Source organism: Chroicocephalus ridibundus, chromosome 1 (assembly GCF_963924245.1).
Source record: "Chroicocephalus ridibundus chromosome 1, bChrRid1.1, whole genome shotgun sequence".
Classification (NCBI taxonomy): domain Eukaryota; kingdom Metazoa; phylum Chordata; class Aves; order Charadriiformes; family Laridae; genus Chroicocephalus; species Chroicocephalus ridibundus.
This window is the reverse complement of record NC_086284.1, coordinates 66742019-66761299: the sequence shown is the minus strand read 5'-3', so window position 1 is coordinate 66761299 and position 19281 is coordinate 66742019. Positions and strand designations below refer to the sequence as shown.

Sequence of the window (19281 nt, the reverse complement as noted above, 5' to 3'; positions counted from 1 at the left end):
CCGGCTCGGGGAGATATGCAGGCTTCCCATGCTCCGTGGCCCCAGCGGCTATTCCCAGCCCTGCGCGGGAGCGGCATTCCTTTCTGCCCACTCCCTTCGCCGCGGCTCAGCCTGGGACTCGCCGGCAGCCCCGACGAGCAGCTCCGCTTTCCTCCCGGAGTTGCTCCCTGGGGTCTCTGCACATATGGTCGGGGTGCTGTGAGATTCAGACCAGGTGGCTGAACATCAATTACGCAGGGTCAGTGAGGCTGTGTCTCGAATGTAAAAATGCCTTTCCTCATCTGTTTGCAGCATGCCCGGGGATTGCAGAGGCAGACCAGTAGGAGCCAACACTGTGCTGAGAGCGAGGTACACGGGAGCACGACCGGGAAAGCCTGCTGAGCTTTCCCAGTTTCCCATCCCTATCTTAAGAAATGACTCTGCTCCCCACAGCTGCAAGGTACGGCAAGCGTGGGCAGGACCCGACAACAGAGACTCCTGCGGTACAGGCAGCGAATCACCAATTTGTACAGATGCATTTTTTCCTTCTTTTTTTTCTTTCTTTTTTTCTTTTTAAAAAAAAAAAAAAAAAAAATCCCTGATGAAGAGCGGGTTTGTTTCTAAGCCTGTATTTCCGCAGGAGGCTGGAGTGTGCAGCGAGGGGGTCAGATTCCTGCCCAGCCCAGAGCTGCAGCCTCCCGAGGACAAGGACAGGCAGGAGCTCAAGGAACTGCATTGGACATCAATCGTCACAGCCTCAGAGCTTTGGGACAAGGCTTAAACCTGGGGCAGCTAGTTGTTTTCTAATGACACAAACAAAAAGAAGAAAAAAAAAACAAAACCAAAAAATACATTTGCAGAACAGGCCAAATGGAAGGGCTTGTGCTGTATCCAAAATATTTCACTTTGCCTGACATCCCTTTTTTGTATACAGCCTGATTATATAGTCAGAAGGTAATTTTGACCAGCAAAGAACCTTTAAAAGCCTGGTGAAATACAAAGGAAAAGTATAGTTGGAATAAAGAATTTATTACTTGGCTCCATGAACCAATGGTGAGAGGAGGTATGGGCATGATCTGCAGCTAAGACTTGCCAAAAATAAGCCAAGCCCTATTTATCTGAATGATCTTTACTTGCTGACTTCAGAACGCTACTTTAAAATAAAGGTTGGAATCATTTATGAATAGATAGGACGCCTATCCCAGTAAGTGTACATCCTTGGTAACAGATACGATGATCTAAATGTTCTTCTGATCTCGTATGTCTAAAATAGAAATAGAACTCATTGGTAAATTTATGTTGAAAATCGTGGGGTTTTTTCTTGACAAAAAGTCCCTTTTTGAGGAACTCTGTCAGGAGAAGAAAACCCAAATAACACTGCCCTTTCAATTCATAGAATCATAGAATGGTTTGGGTTGGAAGGGACCATGAAGACCATCTAGTTCCAACCCCCTGCCATGGGCAGGGACACCTCCCACTAGACCAGGCTGCTGAAAGCCCCATCCAGCCTGGCCTTGAACACTTCCAGGGATGGGGCATCCACAGCTTCTCTGGGCAACCTGTTCCAGTGCCTCACCACCCTCACAGGAAAGAATTTCTTGCTAATATCTAATCTAAATCTCCCCTCTTTCAGCTTAAAACCATTACCCCTTGTCCTATTGCTACAATTCCTGGTAAAAAGTCCCTCTCCCCCTTCATTGAGAAGTCTCTGGTCCATTTTGAAATTCTGTCCTGGCCCTCTTAAAACATGCTGATTTCCCTAAAATTTCCACCCCATTTTAAACTTGCAGGTCTGCCTTTCCAGCGCACGCCTTGCCTGCCCCCCGGCCTCCCCCCGGCCTAGCCAGCCTGCACCAGAACCTACTGCTGGCGGTGGCCTGGGGCCCAGCTCCCCGTCCCACCCCAGCAGAGCCCCGGGGCCAGCTGGCCGGCCACCTGGGCACAGGGCCAGCTCCTGCTGCAGCTGCGCAGCCTTCCCTGGCAGAGGGGTGCGAAACAAGCTGTGTGGGAGCATGAGAAGTGGGGCTACCCCCTCAGCTTGGGGTCAGCCATGCCTGTGCCAGGCCATGGGGCCCCCCCAGCCTCCACCTGTGGGCCAATGTCCCAGACTCCAATGTCCCAGCCTGGCCTCGGCCTGTCCCCATCCCCATGGCCCTGCCCAGCCCTCCAGGATTGTGTCTGACTGCGACGACCATCCCCAGACCTGTTACGTGCTGTAGGGACGTGCCAGGATGGTGAGGGCCCTGCCCGCCTCCCCACCCCAGCCTCCATCTCCTGTCTACCAGGAGTAGCACCCTGCACCGCTGCTGAGGAAACCATGGCCGCATCTCCCCTGCTTCCCAGGATGTTCCACAAGCGTGGTCAGAAAATGCAGTAGCCTCATGAAACACCACTTTGTGTTGAAAAGGGGAAGATGTGCTGAAAAAACAGGGTTCAGGCGAAGTATGTGCAATTACTCAAGGAAACACAAGTTTGCTCATTCGCTTCTCCGCGAGAGCTTTCCCCTTGCTACACATCATTTCTAGGGTCTGAACAAGGAGATACCCCTGCACAGTCGTGATTCAACCCAGCGCCTTCAGCTTCCAGCCAGACAAAAAAGGGCATGTGAAAATCAACAATGTCGGTCCTTAGTCACTCAGAAATGTTTGCATGATAAAAATCACATACTTTCACCGGGAGCTGAGTCAACTGCTGCTGTCAACTAGCTGCTGCCATTTTAAAGAAAATAACTGTTGATAAACATCAGGAAATACTGCAAATTTCACTGTGCTTTTTGCTTCTTAGGAGCAAACAAGGTACTGCAAATAGCGCAAGGCATTAGTTTCCTAAGGGAGAAGGGGTTAGAGAAGATATGCTGCCTTCTTTGGCAAGCAAAGATATCGTAACTGCAAGCTACTAAATTAACTTTGAACTCTCCCAAGATCTTGGATCGGTATAACACAATACAAAGAATGTTCCACTCCTTGACCAATTTTTGGCTTGGAAAAACAAAAGCAAAGAATAGCCTGGTCTCAAACAAGAAATACATTACTGCAAGAAGAAAAAAAGATCCACTAATACAAACTGTGCTCTGAACTACTGAATTAAAATATTTATAACACACGTGTTTGCTCATAGTATAACTGAGTAAGCCACAAAGCACCTTTACATTTTGGGTAAGGCAAATCTGTTTGGACTTATAAATTATTTTGTTGCACAAAATTTAAAAAATACATGGCAGATTGCCATTGCACCATAATGCATAAAGACTTCCTGTGGTGCAATTACTACACAATAAAACCCAGATGTGCTACTTTAAAAGCTCAAGGAAAAGTGATGCTGAATTTTTGAAACTGCTTCAGCTACTTTCAGAGTAAGGTGACAGAAATAACAAGATCATTTTATTACATGATAGTTTACCTTGTCATGGTTCTTGTCTCTCAGTGTCAACATTTTAACCTCTGAGAAATATGGGAAGCTGACAGAACTCTGTCTCTTCTCCTACCAAATGAAGCACGAGTATACGACACGCCATTTAGTAACTAAAAATTACTATTACTCTGAATATATTATTGCAGACATTCATTGAGTATGCTTCTGATCTACTCACAAGAAAAACTGAGTAAAGAATCTACGTGTGGCTTTGCACTGAGAGATTAAAGAACATGGACATGCACGAGAACCTCCAGCTCCTCATCACTAACTCCAGGTAGACATAATACATTGCTTTTGGTGTAACCTGTCTTTAGTCCTTGAATGAATAACTTAAATCAGTGTTAGGATATGACTGTATAGAAATAATAGTCTCTCTAATTTAATCCACAAATACATAGCACAAATGGATCTTAAAGAAATATTCCTAGGAAGAATGATTAATTAATAAGAAATTAGGATGAGTATTAGTTTCATAGGCCTGGCAGCAAAAAAAAAAATTAAAATTCAAGGAAGAATTTGAGGAATAACAAGGGAAAGAGACATTTAAGGAAACTCTTACTGACAAGTGGAACAGACAGCATACAAAAAAGAAAGGACCAGAAATAAGGAATTTAAAGCTATGGACCATGACTCCATTTCCATGTATGCAACACCTGCAGTGAGTGTCTTAGTCTGCCTGACATCATACGATGCTGACAGGTGAAACCCTGACTCTGATCCCATTTGGGTAGCCGTCCTGCTGCCTATCTACAGCGTGATGCACACTGTGACGCTCATCATGGAAACACCACTGCCAGATCAAGGCATGGCTGTTGGTGTCGGTGAAAGTGAGGGGTAGCTGCCTGGATGACACCTCCTTCACTCAGGACTTCTCATAGTTCTTTAATGGGGCTGCCCCTTCCTCACAGCTCTGTGACTGAACATAGAAGAGTCCTCTCTAAACTACCCAATAATTCTTTCAGCATTCAAAGAGATTTTGAATAAAGTGATCAGATATGCTGGGAGGCTCCCCAAAATGCTGCTTTTTTGCAAGGTATAATTATTCCAGTTTTCTTATGGAACACCACTCTTACTCGAAAATGAGCCAAACTGTAGACTTATTTAAACAGACATAAATAAAGCACGTCTGCCAGTGTGGAAATGCCTCAAATGAAGTTGTTCTAAAATAGGATTGTGACGTTTCTTTTTGGGGGATCTCCTAGGCAGAGCTCTTTCTGAAGCAGTGCATGGGTAGGGAGCCTAGTATTTCCAGGAAGACATGGATTCACTTTGCACTTGCTACGTAATGTGGCAGAAGAAATTGCTGTGTCAGATTGATGACTCATTCCTAGATCACCTGGGCAGTACGCGTGCACTATCCCATTTTGCACACCATGATCCTGACGCATACATTCATAGTGGACATGGCCGGCAGGATGGGCCGAGTGATTACTCCACCCTGCCTTCTTTCAGCCTGGAAATCCTGGGTCAACGTAAAAGGTTCTCCCGTTTCAACCAGACAAAAGTTTCCAGATGGAATAAAAGAGGACACATCCGGGAAAACCTGGATGGAAGACAGTCACAGAGCACTGACACGTTTTAAGTTAGAGCATTAACTTAGTTAGTTTTCTATATAAATCTCTCTAAACAGCTATATATGTTCTCCTTTTTAACAGTTATGACTTGTCACTTGTGGCTATTTTTGCCTATGTTCTCATGTTCTTATTCTCTCTCAGTTTTCTTTCTTTTCTCTGACAGTCATTCCCTTCTTTTCTGAGATTCCACTGCTTCCACCAGAATATAGCTTGAAAAAAAAATTAATTAGGGGCAGTTTAAAAAGTATAGTAAGGGGGCACTAATAAAGTAATCAAAAAGTTACAAAACTACTTAGGAATAAGTGTGCTTTGGGAAAGATTAAAAAAAAAAATCAGCTTTAGCATAAGATATATTCTCTGTGAATAGAAAAATAAAATAATCCAAGAACTATATTTTGGATGCAGTATATTCGCAGGGACAGAAAGAGGGAGAAGAAATGTGCAAACTCGCCTAAACTTCGGGTAGTTAACACAACTTAATTTTATTTAAGCCACTTGAATTATTAAATCTACAATTTAGAGTAGTTCCAAAGTTATTTGAGGCCTTTAACATCACCAGCTAGTGTATGCCAAAGACTGCTAAAGATAACTGGGGCCTGATCCACTCCATTTGGCTGTCTCTCCTAGTATTTCCATTCAGGGACTCCTCTTCCTTAGTTCTCCTCAAGCTTGCAATCGGCATCCTCTCCTCTTGCCAGAGACACCATGTCTTCTTCCCCAGTCCTCAGATATCCTAAACATCCTCCTCCTTTTTCTTCCTCTCATTTATTTCTCTGCTGAGAAACATCCATCTCCCTAAGAGCTAGCAGCAGCCTGCCAGCAAAGACATCCAGTCAAGTGCTCTGAGTTTCCTCTCTTTCCCTTTCCCTCCTTCCTAGCTTTCTCCTTAATCTCATTCCAGTTTCTTCCTATGTGCAGTTTCACTCATTCGACAACACTTATCTCCAGCAGCTGTAACTCATTCACATATACATGGCTGTCAAACTCAGCAGCTCTGCTTGTCTCATTACAGGCAGAACCATAACTTTTAAGATCTGGTCCCACAGACTTTAATAATTCATAGCAGCTTTTTTAACCCCAGCTAATAAAACACTTTGTAACATTATCACATTAATCTGTGTAACAAATAATAGAAGATTCAATGTGACAACCAGGATTACAATATGAAGAACGTGACTGCCAACAACCCACCTGCAATTACTCAGGTGCGGCTGCTTCCCACATGTGCCTACTTTGTCACTTTGCCAACACACTCCACCAGCACTGTCACCACAAGGAGCAAGCCCACCCTTCCTCCCACCCTCAGCTGCCTCCTCCCAGTCCTGTGCCAGCCCAAGTTTCTATGAATACAGGTGGTGATCTGATCCAGGCTAAAGTTAGCTCTCACCCCTCATCTCTTTTGGGGTACTGATTAGTTTAAACAAGTAATTTTCCAATTCAGTTCACCACATGACTATAGCAAGAGCTGTGCTGGCCAAGGGAAGGGAGTGGCGTACATGTGGAAAAGGGGATAAATATTTTGGTGGCAATGCAGCTCTAATTTTCCATGGAAACGTGACCAAACTTCCTCATTCATATTCACTGGGTTGTTGCATCTCCTAAACTGCCACCACCTTAGGAACTGTTAAATCAGGGAAATTAGACCTCCAAGCAGGCCAATTTACTCTTCCAAGATACTCTGGGAAAACCAGCATGTGGAAATTCAAGTAGCCATGGATGCATGTCAGACTGCATCCACTAACCGAGGTAGTTCCTAGCTCCACCACCTCTTCACTCTACTGCTATATTAACACCGCAGCCTGCAGTCTACAAGCAAGAACATGAAGGAGAAGAAATTAGCCCATGCTGTAGCTAAAGTTCAGGTATCACGCTACGCAAGCTACAGCACAACTTCATAAAAAGAAGAGTCGTGCCACAAATGCCGCCTCTTTATGTCAACTGATCCCAGTGATTTCATTACTGGGCCTAAAACACTTGCATTATCACCATCCTGCTCTAGTTTCAATAGCGTGTGGTAATATTATCATCCATTTAGCCCTACTCAGCAAAATGATGTTTCTATCAAAACATGGCAAAGAGAAGTAGCACGTGACACTCAAGGTCCTCCTCGCGTCCCTTCCCATGGGGGTGTGGGTTCCCAGCCTGCCACCTCTTGCTCAGTCACGAAGAGGCCAACCAGCCATGCAGACCCACAAACAAGCTCTACCTGCCAGCTGCAGCTTGAGTGCAAAATTACTGTGTGTCACCGCACCTGCTACAAAAGCCCTACTGTGTCCCATTCCTTAGCATATTATGCCATCTCACCACAAAGATGTAACCACATCTGACATCCATAAGGAGTGCAAAGTCATAAAAAATGGGGTGAAAGTTGCAGACAGTAGGATTAAAATACGAGTAGCATAGCTTTTGAAAAAACGTCATCAAGGTCCCACTCGCACAGGACCACAGAGCCTTACCCACACTTGCTGGCAGACAAATGCAGGCACAAACCAAGCCTTAGCAACCTTTCAGCCTGCAGTATCCAGGCCTGATCCAAAGCCTACTTGCATTAATGAAAATCTTTCCATTAAATTCACAAGCTTTGTCGCAGCACTCCCATATACATTACCCTCTCACTTCTTTCACACCTCTGTGACAATGATCCAAGAGTTTAATAACTTCTGTTTACATCAACACTTGAAGGAGATAGTTGCATCTAACTTACCAATTTTTTATTTTTTGATTTAACAATGTAATTTAAACAACAATTTATATATAAGTATGCCTCTGATTTGTAAAATTCAGCCAGAGCTTCAACTTTTCAGTCCTCAGCTGAGGTCTGTACTTAATTGAAGATACTCCATCCGCAGGTTAACTTCTCCAAAGTACTCTCCCGTATCTATAGCACTGCCTTTTTGTCCCACCCATCTGTCTCAGTGCTTTTCCTGTTAAAATGAAGACGTTCTGGGGATTGCTTTGCTATTGCTTTAACAAATTACCCAATCTGAGCAAAAGTAACAGTGGAATAGTTCAAACAACCTGACACTGAAGCCTTATGCTTCTCTGCTAAACATCATTTTGTTGAAGGCAGTAATCCGTAAGGCTTGCAGAGATGATGTGTTGGTTGTTTCTTTTAATGGAATGATAGATAAGCCATCTGGCAAAGGAAAACGCAGTTCCTCACTTTCTGGTACCAAGGAAACTGCTTTTTCCTTCTCTCTCCTCAGTAAAAGTCATAAGGTATTTTACTTACAGCATCCACTTTGACGGCTGACAGCACAACTTCCATCAGGATCAGTAGAACCCCCAGATCCCTGCAGGCAAAGGTGAATAAACACGATATTGTTTTCAGCTCGCACAAAACAAGCACGTGGTAAAACTTTCCAGTTAAAGGTGACAATACAACTTTAAAAGGGTTGTTATTTCCAGAAGCCTGCCGAGCGGAATTACTTACTGACAAATAAAAGTACGCGCACTGGGAAGCTGCGAGATGTCCATTTTTGCTCCTTCCCCGCCCGGGGGCTCAGGCTCAGGGCTTCCTCCCGCCGGACGGCCCCCCCTGCAAAGCAGAGAAGAGCCCGCATGTAAACGCCGGTCCCCTCGCCGGAGGTCTCCGGGCTCGGCGACGCCGCTGCCGGGGCTGCGAGCGGCCCCACCGGCCGGGCCGATCCGGGGGAGGTCGGTCGCGCCGCTCCCCGCCTCGCTCAGCCCGCAGCGTCCCCCGGGCGCGGAGCCACCCGCGGGGCCGCGGACCCCGACGGACCGGGCAGAGCCAGCGTCCCCGTCCCCTTCCCCCCGCCCCGACCCCTTCCGCCGCCCGCTCCGCACCCTTGCGCGCCGCGCTGCCCCTGCCCTCCCGGGCGGCAGCGGTAGTGTGGGGCGAGGAAAGCGGCGCGCCTCCCCCCGGCTCCGTGTCCCCCCCCGCCCCCGCGTCCCCCCGCCGCCGCCGCCGGCCCGCCACCCACCCGCGGCGGGGAGGAGGAGGAGGAGGAACTGCGGCCGGCGGGGAGCGGGCGAGGTTGCGCCCTCCCAGGGTCCCCGCCCGGGGGGAGGAGAGGGGGCTGCCACCGCCCATCGGTTACGGCGCGGCGAGTCCCTCGCCCCCGAGGCATTTGCAGGCGCCGCGGCCGGCACGGAGGGGAGAGGCGCGCATGTGGGGCCGGCCCCGCGGAGCCCCACACTGAGCCCCGGCGCCCAGGGACGGAGGGCGCGGAGCGGTGCGCGGGCAGCATGCGGCTCTGGCTAGGCTTCGGGCTGCTGCTGAGCGCCGAGCTCAGCGCCGTCTCTGCCGCGGTGAGTGCGCGGGGCGAGGAAGGCGGGGGGGCGCGGCGGGGTACCCACGCGGGGACGGGATGGGGAGCCCCCATCCCCGCTCTCTGCCCCCGCCCGAATTGCGCGGGGCCTCCGCTCTCGGGAAGGCGGAGCGGCCAGGTGGGCTCGGCGGGGATGCCCCGCTGCGGGGCTGCGCCCGCTCGTCGCCTTACCCCCATCCTCCGCGGGCGCGGAGCGGGACGGGCGGCACCGCGCGTGGTGTCCCGACCTCCCCACGGGGTGTCGGCGGGGGTCCGGGCCAGCGCCCCGCGGGACGGGCCCCGCCGCGCTGCCGCTCTCCCAGGGCTCGGCAAGGAGCGCCGCTGGCTGGGGCGGGAATAGAAAGCACGCACGCACCGGGGATTTAAAAAGTAGTAAGTTATGCTTCTGCGGTAAGGAAAGAAAAAAAGAAAAAGGTGAGGTTTTGTAGGGGGGGGGGAGGGAAAGGCAAGGGGAAAAAAAAAAAAAAAAAGTGGTTGGTGTCTTGGTCTCAGAGTGCTGCCTTTGACCCCCGCGACGGGCAGTAGGCTGGAGACCAGGAAGGCTGCTGGTGTTAATGGTTAAAGTTGAGCTTTTGGCACCTTTCCCGATGGAAGCAGATTCAGCCACAGACGTTTAAAATCGAAAGTATGCGAGCAGTCTGAAAGTTTTGCTCAGGGAGCTAATTTTATCACTGAGATATTAGCTATCCGCTGTCCCTAAGTTAAAGGACTCTCTCTCCTGGCTCTCCTGAAGTATTTGCGCAGTTCCTTCTGTACCTCCAAGTAGAGGGTAGTTGACATAATAATTTTAAATAGGTCATCTTTTTGTGTCTCCTTGGTTTCTTGCATTGGATTAGGTTGATGCTGTAATAGTGAAATTCAGGGGTGCAGAAAACCCTTCAGTAGCCGTGAGCAGATGGATTTTTGTCATGCTTTCTGCTATAGATGTAGGATCTTGTATTAGCAATTAGTAAAGGAAGCACTGGAAAGGTTCGCTTTAAACTTAATTTCTGCAGTTTCACACGAAATGAGGTTCTATAATGAATTATGGTGTCTCTATGTGACCATGGGGACGGTATGTACGCCTTGAATCAGCTGAAGTAAGAAATGCACTGAGCTTCTGATGTCTTACCTGTTGCTCCTAGGCTGATAGTATCAGGCTTATTGTGATGGCAGTAAATCACTCGGTGATGCACCTCTTAGGCGATTCACCCATCACTTGGCACTAAGCTGATTAAACTGTATTCCTTTCAAGATTAATTAATTTTAATTAATTAAAATCTTTTGAAGTAAATGGTTCACGTTTGAGTTCTGAATTTGGTATTCCTAGAGGTATAAATATGTGCCTGTGAGATATGTTCCTGTCTTGCACTGTGAAGTGAAGTCATTGGGTAAATCGTGACTGTCAATCAAAGGCAGAAAGCTACATAGGGAAGATGTGCTTATTAAAAGAAGATGCAAACTTTAATATCAATTATACAATTTCAGGTCTTCTCTAGCAACTCTGAAGAGGCTCTGCTTTAGAAGTGTCCTTTATGTGCTGGATAAATTGTTTTATTAAAATGAAGATTCCTTAAAATGTAATCTGGAGCTGTTAATTATATCTATTAATAATATATATTATATATATACACTACATATACATATATATAGTATAAATACATATTATATTATGGAGTTATCCCCACAATTAACTGTTCTTTCTGTGCTGTGCTGATTGCAGATTTATACTTCCTCACCAGTGCCACCGGGAAATGCAAGTGTGCTGTGGAAGTTGCAGTTTTGTTGCCTTAGATAAACTGTCAGCCGTACATGGGTGGCCTTTCAGTCAATTCAGTTCTGTTGGCATTGTCCCCAGCTCCACCCTGGAGCCTGTCACTAGCAACTACCCAAAAGGCGACGGAGACTGCTGTTGGCTGGCAGCATACCAGGCGTGGGTGGTGGGCCGGGGGCTTCTCTTTGGAGGTCCTCGAGCTGGGCTGATGCTTCTGAGTGATTGTGGCTGGGTGGTGTGATCCATTGTACACCTAGGCAGGACCTCATACTTCTGCTTTTGGAGAGCCGGCAGAGCTGGCCCAGTGCTCGCATTGTCCTCAGATGAACGCGTTCCCACTGTTTATATTTAAAGAGTAGTTGTGTTAGGAGAGGGCTGCGTGGTAGGCAAGGTTGTATGCGGTACTGTTTGCGATAGGCTGAATGGAGCAACCACTTTTCTCCTGAAAAAAAAAAAATGAGTCTGGTTCTTTCCTTCCCCCAAATAGCTTATATTAGCTAGATTTAAAAGAAGATATCTTATTTTTGCAGCCACAAGCTTGTTATATTCTTAATTGTCCTTCACAGAATCACTAAGGCTGGGGAGCGCCTTGGAGATCATCTATTCCAACCCCCTGCTCAGAGCAGGGCCAGTTGCAGCCGGCTGCTCAGGGCTGTGTCTAGCCAGGTTTTGAATATCTCCGAGGATGGAGAATCCACAACCTCTCTGGCCAACCTATGCCAGTGCTCAGTCACCCTTACAGGAAAAACGTTTCTTCATATGTGCATCGTGGTTGTGCAGGGGTAACTAACTGAGGCTTGTGAATGCAACCGTAGCAGAAGCAGCCTGTGCTCTGGTGGTGGTGGTGGTTCTGCAGTCTAACAGGGCTGGCAGAGTGAATAGTTGTTTTTATCACTGACATATCCATGATTAAATACATACAAGGAGATGCAGAAGGAATGCTCTCACACAGGCATTTGACGTAGCAAAGCCAGCCTTGAGCCAGCTACTGTCAGGATGACATGCCTCAGTACAGAAAACGGAGCTACTGGGTTGCAGCTCCCACAGGTTGTAATGTGGCACTGTAAAGTGCATCCAGATGTGGCACTGGAACCTCAGTGTTGTTTTTTCACAGAATCACAGAATGACAGGGGTTGGAAGGGACCTCTGGAGATCATTGACCAATTATAATTAAAATATTAATTATAGCCAATCTGGGTTTTTATACTGTTCTGTGTTCTCAGGAGATTCATTTTCCTATTATAAGGAGCACAGTGTGGAAGACGGGGCAGTAGATTAAGATGTTTCCAGGTCAGGCTGAGAGACTGGTCCCGCGAGACGGTTACAGGAGAAGCTTGTTTTGATGGATCTCTGCAGGGGCTCTCATTTCTGACACTCTTCAGGCTGCTATTTCCTTTGAAGAAAGTCCATTTCCTAACATTAGTACTGCTTGGTTGAGAGATGACAATGCCATGGAAATCCCGGTTTCGTGTTTCGGTACCTTGTCGATGCCGCTGCAGCGCCTGTCTCCCTGTGCTTTCTGCAGTGGAGCAAGATCTTCTGGCTGCGTTTGAGCCCGGGGGTGAGTAGCCTTCCACAGAAGTGGGCTGGCTGCCATGTAATGCTGGGGGAATGGAGGAGATGCCCTGACCGCCACTGCTCAGTGGTGGGCTTAGTTGTCTCTCTGAGATCCCAACCCAACTCCCTTTCCACTTTTAGTGTTGGCAGAACAGGAGCTGGGCCAGATGTGACAGCAAACTCTGTCCAGCTACTAGGAGAAGGCAGGCCAAAACAGTGATAAAAGCTTGCGTAATTTTTTCCACAAGGGCAATGCCAATTCCACCAGTGCTATTTGAGCCGAGCGTGTGGTGGCAGCTGGGGGGACACACTGGTGGGAGGTCAGGAGGTTCCTGTCCCCGGGTAAGCCCCGTCTGGGGAGTGGTTCTCCATCACGACTGGGCAGAGGCAGCTCTGCTGTGTCGCCTTCATGCCTTCCTTGTGTCCCCCCTCGTAATTTTAAATTGTATTTGGGGCTGCAGTCTGACACATGCAATTGTAGGCCAAAAGCAAAAAAATAATTGCTTTCAGCTAGTCTGAACGATTTTTCTGATCCTTTTTTGTTAAAAAAAAAATGGTTTATTGAGATGAAGAAGTACAGGGCAGGTAAGCCAAGAGTAGATAAAAGAAATGACTTGGCCTTTTGGCGTGTGGCTGAGGAGAAGTCATATGAGTGAGTCTGAATGACTGGCAGCAGTTCGCTTGGGTGTCCTTTTACTGGTGAAGTGAGGCTGGGTTGGGCACCTGCCTTCTGCAGCCATTCCTGTCTCCGGCTGCCACTGTCTTCCACGCGGAGAGAACTATCCCCCAAGGCCGTTTGACATCCTTGTCCCTGAATGTGCTCAAGGACTTGTCAATACCAAGAGCATGTCTAACAAACCCTGACAGGTTTTAGTTCAGGATGGAGATATGATCACTTAAATTCAGAAGATGCGGCTAGAAGGAGAGACCCAAATGACTACCTATAAATTAAGCACCTCTTGGGCTAGAAGGCTTCACAGGGAAATGGGAGATGAGGTTTGGTTCCCCCTGCCAGGATATGGTGGGGTGCAGGAGGGTCTGAAGAGAAGTGCAGCACTCCTTTTTCCTCCTGTTGGAGCGAGGTGGCTTGGCGGGAAGGGGTATGGGACCTGGGGTGGCCGAGGGTGCACCACAGAGGGCCGTGACAGTGTGGGTAGGAAGGTGGCCTTCCAGCCCATGGCGAGGAGTGCTTGCTGGGGAGGTGGCAGTTGTGGATTTCCCTGTCCACCCTCAGAAGTGGAGGCTCATTTGGTAAATATATATATACAGAGCAAGATGCATGGGCACTTCTGGGAGCAAGGGGGCAGGCCTGGTGACTCCTTGCTCCCAGGGGAACATCCTTTGCCCCGCTGTCCTCCCTGCCCGCTTCCCTGCTGCCTCTGGCCACCTCTTCTGCAGCATCGTGGCATGAGGTGCCGGAGTCAGGAGGGAAGGGTAGGCTGTGGTGGGAACACATACTTGTTTGCTGCCAGCTGTGTTGGAGAACGCGGTTCCTGAGCCTCCCTGAGCAGTCAGTCCTGACTCATCTCCGTGCACTTCGTTCCTGGAGCCAGCTGTTGAGCGTCAGCACACGCAAGTGCGTTCCTGGACTGTCATCCCAAGTAGCACGGTTTTCGCTTCTGAGCCTTTGTATGTATCAAATGTCTGCGGGACTACTGTGGTGTTTCATTGCAGCTCCTCAGTTTGGCATATATAATCCTGGGATATAATTAGGTTATATAGTGCCTCAGGTTAGGCTGGATGTATACCCTGTCAGTTACCTTGATCAGGTAGAGAAATGTAGGATGGCTGCTGCAGGCAGCTAAGACAATTGTTTGAAAATGTCAGAAACCATCTCTAGGGATAGGCTTATGAATATTGTTCTTTTTATAGAACTAGACTAAACAAAGGAAGATTAAACAACCTCAACATGAGAATAAATTGACTTACTTCATCAGCATTTAAAAGTTACACAGTGCTCCCTTCCCAGAATTTCTGTTGACTTTCCCATCACAAAGGCCCTTAACACCTTGCAAAATTTGGTCAAAGGGAAGAAGTTGGGCATGGGCTATGGCCTGACTGGAATAACAACCTGTGCCTTTAGTGAGTAGTTGAAGGTGTGAAATACTGCTGCAAGTTAACGATGTTTGTGGGAAGATAAATTTTTGACTTCTCTGGGTTGTGACCGGCTGGGTTTATTCTTGGTGATTTAATACATCAGAAAAGTATGTGGCGTTAGCCCTCCAAGAGTCTTTATATAGCAGTATCTTGGACAATGTGGAAGTAGAATACAGAACAAGTTAAAACATTGTCAATATGTCAATTAACTATAACTATCATTATGCCATTCTGATCTGAAGTGACTTGGAGTAAAGGAAAAGGCAAATATGTTCTTCATAAAGAGTACAAGTAGTGCAAAAAAACATTGTTTGTTTCTGGCATTTATAAACAGATAAAGGATGATCAAAGATTTAATGGGGGAAAATGTGTCCATTTTAGCTTTAAATTTCTATTTAGTATTGAGAAAAATACATGTATATAACTAAGCAGGTTTGAGTAAATGTTTCAAAGATCAAGAAAGTGACTCTTTAATCTTCCTTTATCCCTGGCATATTCTCTTACAGAAGGGGGAATTTGGATAAATTTTCTAAATTGAAAGAAAAAGTACAGTAATATATATTCAAAAGCACTTTAGCTTCCAGTCTCTTGTACTTCTATACTCTGTTCAGCTCTGGATTCACTTATTATCACTTTGATTGATCCAATATCTCAAATGGGTATTTTTTAGGAAATCTCTTACATTGTGCCTGCTTCCATCCCCAACACGGGCCAGAAACATTGTAAACCTTGAGACTGTATTAACTCAGCTTAGGTGAAATGTGTGGTGGTGGTAGGAAATACCCTTTTTCACCTCTGATTTGCCAAGTCATTGAGCATCTGAAAGCTTATAATTAAGGGTTCAAATGAGAATTGTCGTCCTGCTTTTATACCCATGCTGGGGTGTCACAGTGACATGGGTGCAGTGCTGGTGCAAGGTGCGGGAGCAGGCGGCAGGTGCCGTGGGAGCCGGCAGCCTGGGAATGCGCTCGGGTGGAGATGAGTCAGCCTGGCTGCACAGCCCGCAAAAAAACCTTTTTTTTTTTTTTTTTTGGGTTTGGCCTGGATTGCCTTACAGTAACGTAGCAAAAAAGACATGGCCAAAGATGAGATGAGGGAAGCCAGAAGAGAGGTGGGAAAAGACGGGGTTTCTTTTTCTTTTATTTATTTTTTCTTATGTTACCTTCACGCAGCATATCAGAAGAATGCTGTCCTCACACATGTTCTGAGGAAAATTGTGTAAGTTTTGCCAACATTGTGCCAGCCTCATTAAGTAACTGTGGTTTTAGCAAAGTTATTCAGCTACTTTTATGGAATTTTATGTAGGCTGGAGGGTTTTTTTTGGGTGGATCCAACAGAAGAACCACCAAACATCCTCTGTTCCCCTCCTTTCCTCTGCCTTTTCTCTCTGTGTGGGCTCCTGCTGCCTTCACCTTTACTGCTGCTGGCAAACTGCCTCTTGCAGGGTCTGAGGAAGGGTGTGCATCTTCAGCAGAACAATGTAAAGGACAAAACACAAAGTGCTGTCAAGTGTGTGGAGTAAACAAATTGCAAAGTAATAATTCATTTTCTTTCATCTTTTTGTGGCTTTCATTCTCTAGTAGCAGTGACAGAGACAGCGTTTTGAGATGAAGGTTTTCAAGATGGCTGAGAGGGAACTGGCAGAATAAATTATCCAAGTTATAAAATAAATACCAGAATTAGCTTAATACACAAGGATTAGTAAAAAGAACTAGAATATTTTAATTAAAAACCTCGTGAGTTAGGTCTTTTGCATTCAGAAGAGATAGAGCCTTTTATAGATTAAGCATGGGACAAACTATCCATTATCCTGTCTGTAGGTAACAAGGTATACCTTAAAGAACATTTCAAATGCTACGACTGGGAAGGAGGAGTAAGATTTTAGGTAAAGTTGGTCACCCCAGTGGAGAACCCTGTCCAGCTGTTAAAGTGGGAGCAGAGGAGATATGCTGAAGAGCTCGAGTTTGCATACTCCATGTTTCATCTCTGAATTGAGATATGATGAAAGCCACAAATCAGTTGTAGATGTTGAACTTTTTTAAAACGTACCAGAAGTCTGGTGGTGTTCCCTAGCATTTGCTGGAAGAAAATGACTCGGGGCAATGAACACTGCATCTCCTCTGCCACCTTTAAAAACCAGTGTCCAGGCTTCTCTCTGCCCGTGTTTGTCTTGGCTGCTGTGGGATCTATAATCTCTCTGGCTACATGGGAGGTCTGTGGTTTCACCAAGATGCTCAGCCTTCCTCCTAGCCAAGGTGCCTTCTCATATGTCTTCTGTACACGAGGATGTTGTCTTAACACCGGGGCATGAACCTGGTAGAGCATTTCTAAATGGTTTAGTGGATGAAAGTGTTCTAATTCATCAATATAGTGGATGCCATTCTTATGTGAGGATTATTTCTGTAGATATTCATGTTGGAAATTCACAGTGAAGTCTCTTCTCTTTCATGCAAATAATCCCTAACTTAGGTGAAAATGTATTGTTTTATTAGCTGGTTCTATTTTAATAGATAATTTATGGGGTCCTTAGTTTAGTATACAGATAGCAGAAAGGCTTTCTTTTTTTTTTTTTTTGGTCATGACAAATGTTTCAGTTGTAGCTAAGGGATAAAACAAATTAGCCCATTTTCACTGGATAGCTATGTGCTGACTGGATATTGTAAGTCTTTTGGACTTATTAGTCCAGTTGTTTATCTAGTGGAAGAAAACTTGTTTTCTAGTCTACTGAAGACTTCTGTTGAAATATTTGATAATCTAAAAGCATTGAAACAAGCCGTAAGAGTGTAATGAAACCCAAATAAGGCTGAAAAATTACACTGGTATGGACTTAAGGGGCTGAAAAGAATTAGAATAAAAGTTTGAAGAAGAATTAGTACATTAATGGTTTGTATTCATAGTGCACATATTAAGGGAAAAATCAGCTAAGTGAGGGTAGACTCAAACATTCCAGGAATTTTCGTATTGTGCTTGAAGCTCTGTCCCTTTTATGGCAATGGTAAGTCAGTTATCTGCTAGCAGAATAAAAAAAGATAAATTCTGGCTGCTGTAAAGCCAAGATCCATGTGCAAGCAGTATTCAGGGCCAAAACTCAGAAGACTTTTTAGCTGTAAATGCACGTGTGTTTTTAATAGTTTGTAAGAATAGGCAAGGAAGAGTAAAACTATGTAAATACTTGTAAAATTTCAGCTCTGCTTCAGAAAATTGTGAGTTGTTTTTTTTTACTGAAACTATCATTTTTTTTTTAGCTGAATATCGGGGCTGTATCTTTGTTAAGAACAGCTGCATTTTTGGAATCAACATGGAAATATTTAGAGAAAAATGGGGAATAGCAAGAGATATAAATGAAAGTGAGAAGAAACTAAAAAGCTTAAAATTATCCTAGGAAGTCTATGTGTTTATCTTTTTTTTTTTTTTTTTTTTTTTTTTTTTTTTTTTTTTTTAAATGGTACAGTGATTCTGAGGAGTCAAGGCTGCGTGAGTGATCCCAAGGGGTTGGAGTAGAAACCAGGGCAAGAAGCATCCTGGAAGCCAGGGATTAGAAGAGATTGTCAAAAACTGTTATTACAAAAAGAAAAAGTCAGGAAAGAGGGAAAGGACTAAGTGCTAGAGCCCTGCACTTACAGTTTTGCTTAGCTATAGAGCAACTGTGGGAGCTGACTCTGGCTCTTGGCCCCTGCCACCAGTTTTGAGGACCCCCCAGCTGGCAGTCCCAGCCTGGGAGGGGTTGTTCTTCTGATCGTTACTGGTAAATCCCAGCTGGGAGAAGACTCAGACGTGGGTTCTGGTGATGTTAATTCTTATGCAATGTAATCCTACTGTCTGTGACTTTCTATTACTATTTTAAAACTTACTTCCCATTATGGACCTCGTTGATATAGCAAATGTTGTATCAGTGCCTAAAGTCTTTGGGTTACTGTCTCGGCTCATGCCCCTGAGAATGCCAAAATAATAGTTCAAATCACGCAGAAAAACAAATCTGTCTTGCTGGGGACGTGCCTTTGAGAATGTGCTCTGATTCACACTGGTCAGACAAACAGTGGATGCTGATTTTTGATGCATTTTCCAGGAATGGTGTGCTTGTTTGGGATAGAGCTTGTGATCTTGTGTGGACTGGATGTGTTGTGAGCATAGAAAAGCTTTGGATGCCTGCTGAGACGGGCAGGCAGGCGGCTGCCAACCTCTCAGTGATTCTAGCTCAGTGCCCTCTGTCCTGTCAGGTGCAGGGTCAGTTCCTCAAAGTTGCTAATGATTTCAGCTTCTGTTTAATTCATTTTTAGAGTAGTTGAAGGTGCTAAGGCTGTGGAAGGATTTTTCCTAGAGCATCAAGGAGACCAAAAATGATGGTGACAGGGCAAAGCCAGAAGACTGCATAGGTCAGAAATGAGGAAGATGGTTTCGTAAGGATGCTTCTGTGTGCCGTCATTATAAGAATCATGACTTCTTCCTAGCGTCTTCAAATAAAATCCTTACCGGAATGGGCCTAGCAAGTGATTGCCTCGTACCCATTTGTGTCACCACAGTCTTTGTAAAGGTAACATACGTACCTCTTGAGGTGTTTGTTCTAATCACCTTCCTTGCATTCAGATGCAGTTACTCACCAATACCACAGGAGCTG

The 19281-nt window shown here is 45.9% G+C and overlaps 2 protein-coding genes across 6 annotated transcripts in view; one reads left to right on the top strand and one right to left on the bottom strand.

Annotated features, from left to right (window-relative positions):
• COL4A2 (collagen type IV alpha 2 chain) overlaps positions 1-9612 on the bottom strand; it is a 148059-nt gene extending 138447 nt beyond the window's left edge. The window contains exons 1-3 of one of the 3 annotated variants that reach the window (XM_063337710.1): positions 9431-9612; positions 8401-8505; positions 8200-8260 (exon numbers count right to left, since the gene is read on the bottom strand). In XM_063337710.1, the coding sequence (XP_063193780.1) occupies positions 8200-8260; positions 8401-8444 (105 nt within the window). In that variant the 5' untranslated portion in view covers positions 8445-8505; positions 9431-9612. The other 2 variants (XM_063337692.1, XM_063337702.1) reach the window with 2 other exon arrangements.
• COL4A1 (collagen type IV alpha 1 chain) overlaps positions 8946-19281 on the top strand; it is a 131197-nt gene continuing 120861 nt past the window's right edge. For all 3 annotated transcript variants that reach the window (XM_063337735.1, XM_063337725.1, XM_063337741.1), the window contains exon 1: positions 8946-9239. In XM_063337735.1, the coding sequence (XP_063193805.1) occupies positions 9177-9239 (63 nt within the window). In that variant the 5' untranslated portion in view covers positions 8946-9176. The remainder of the gene's footprint in view (positions 9240-19281) is intronic.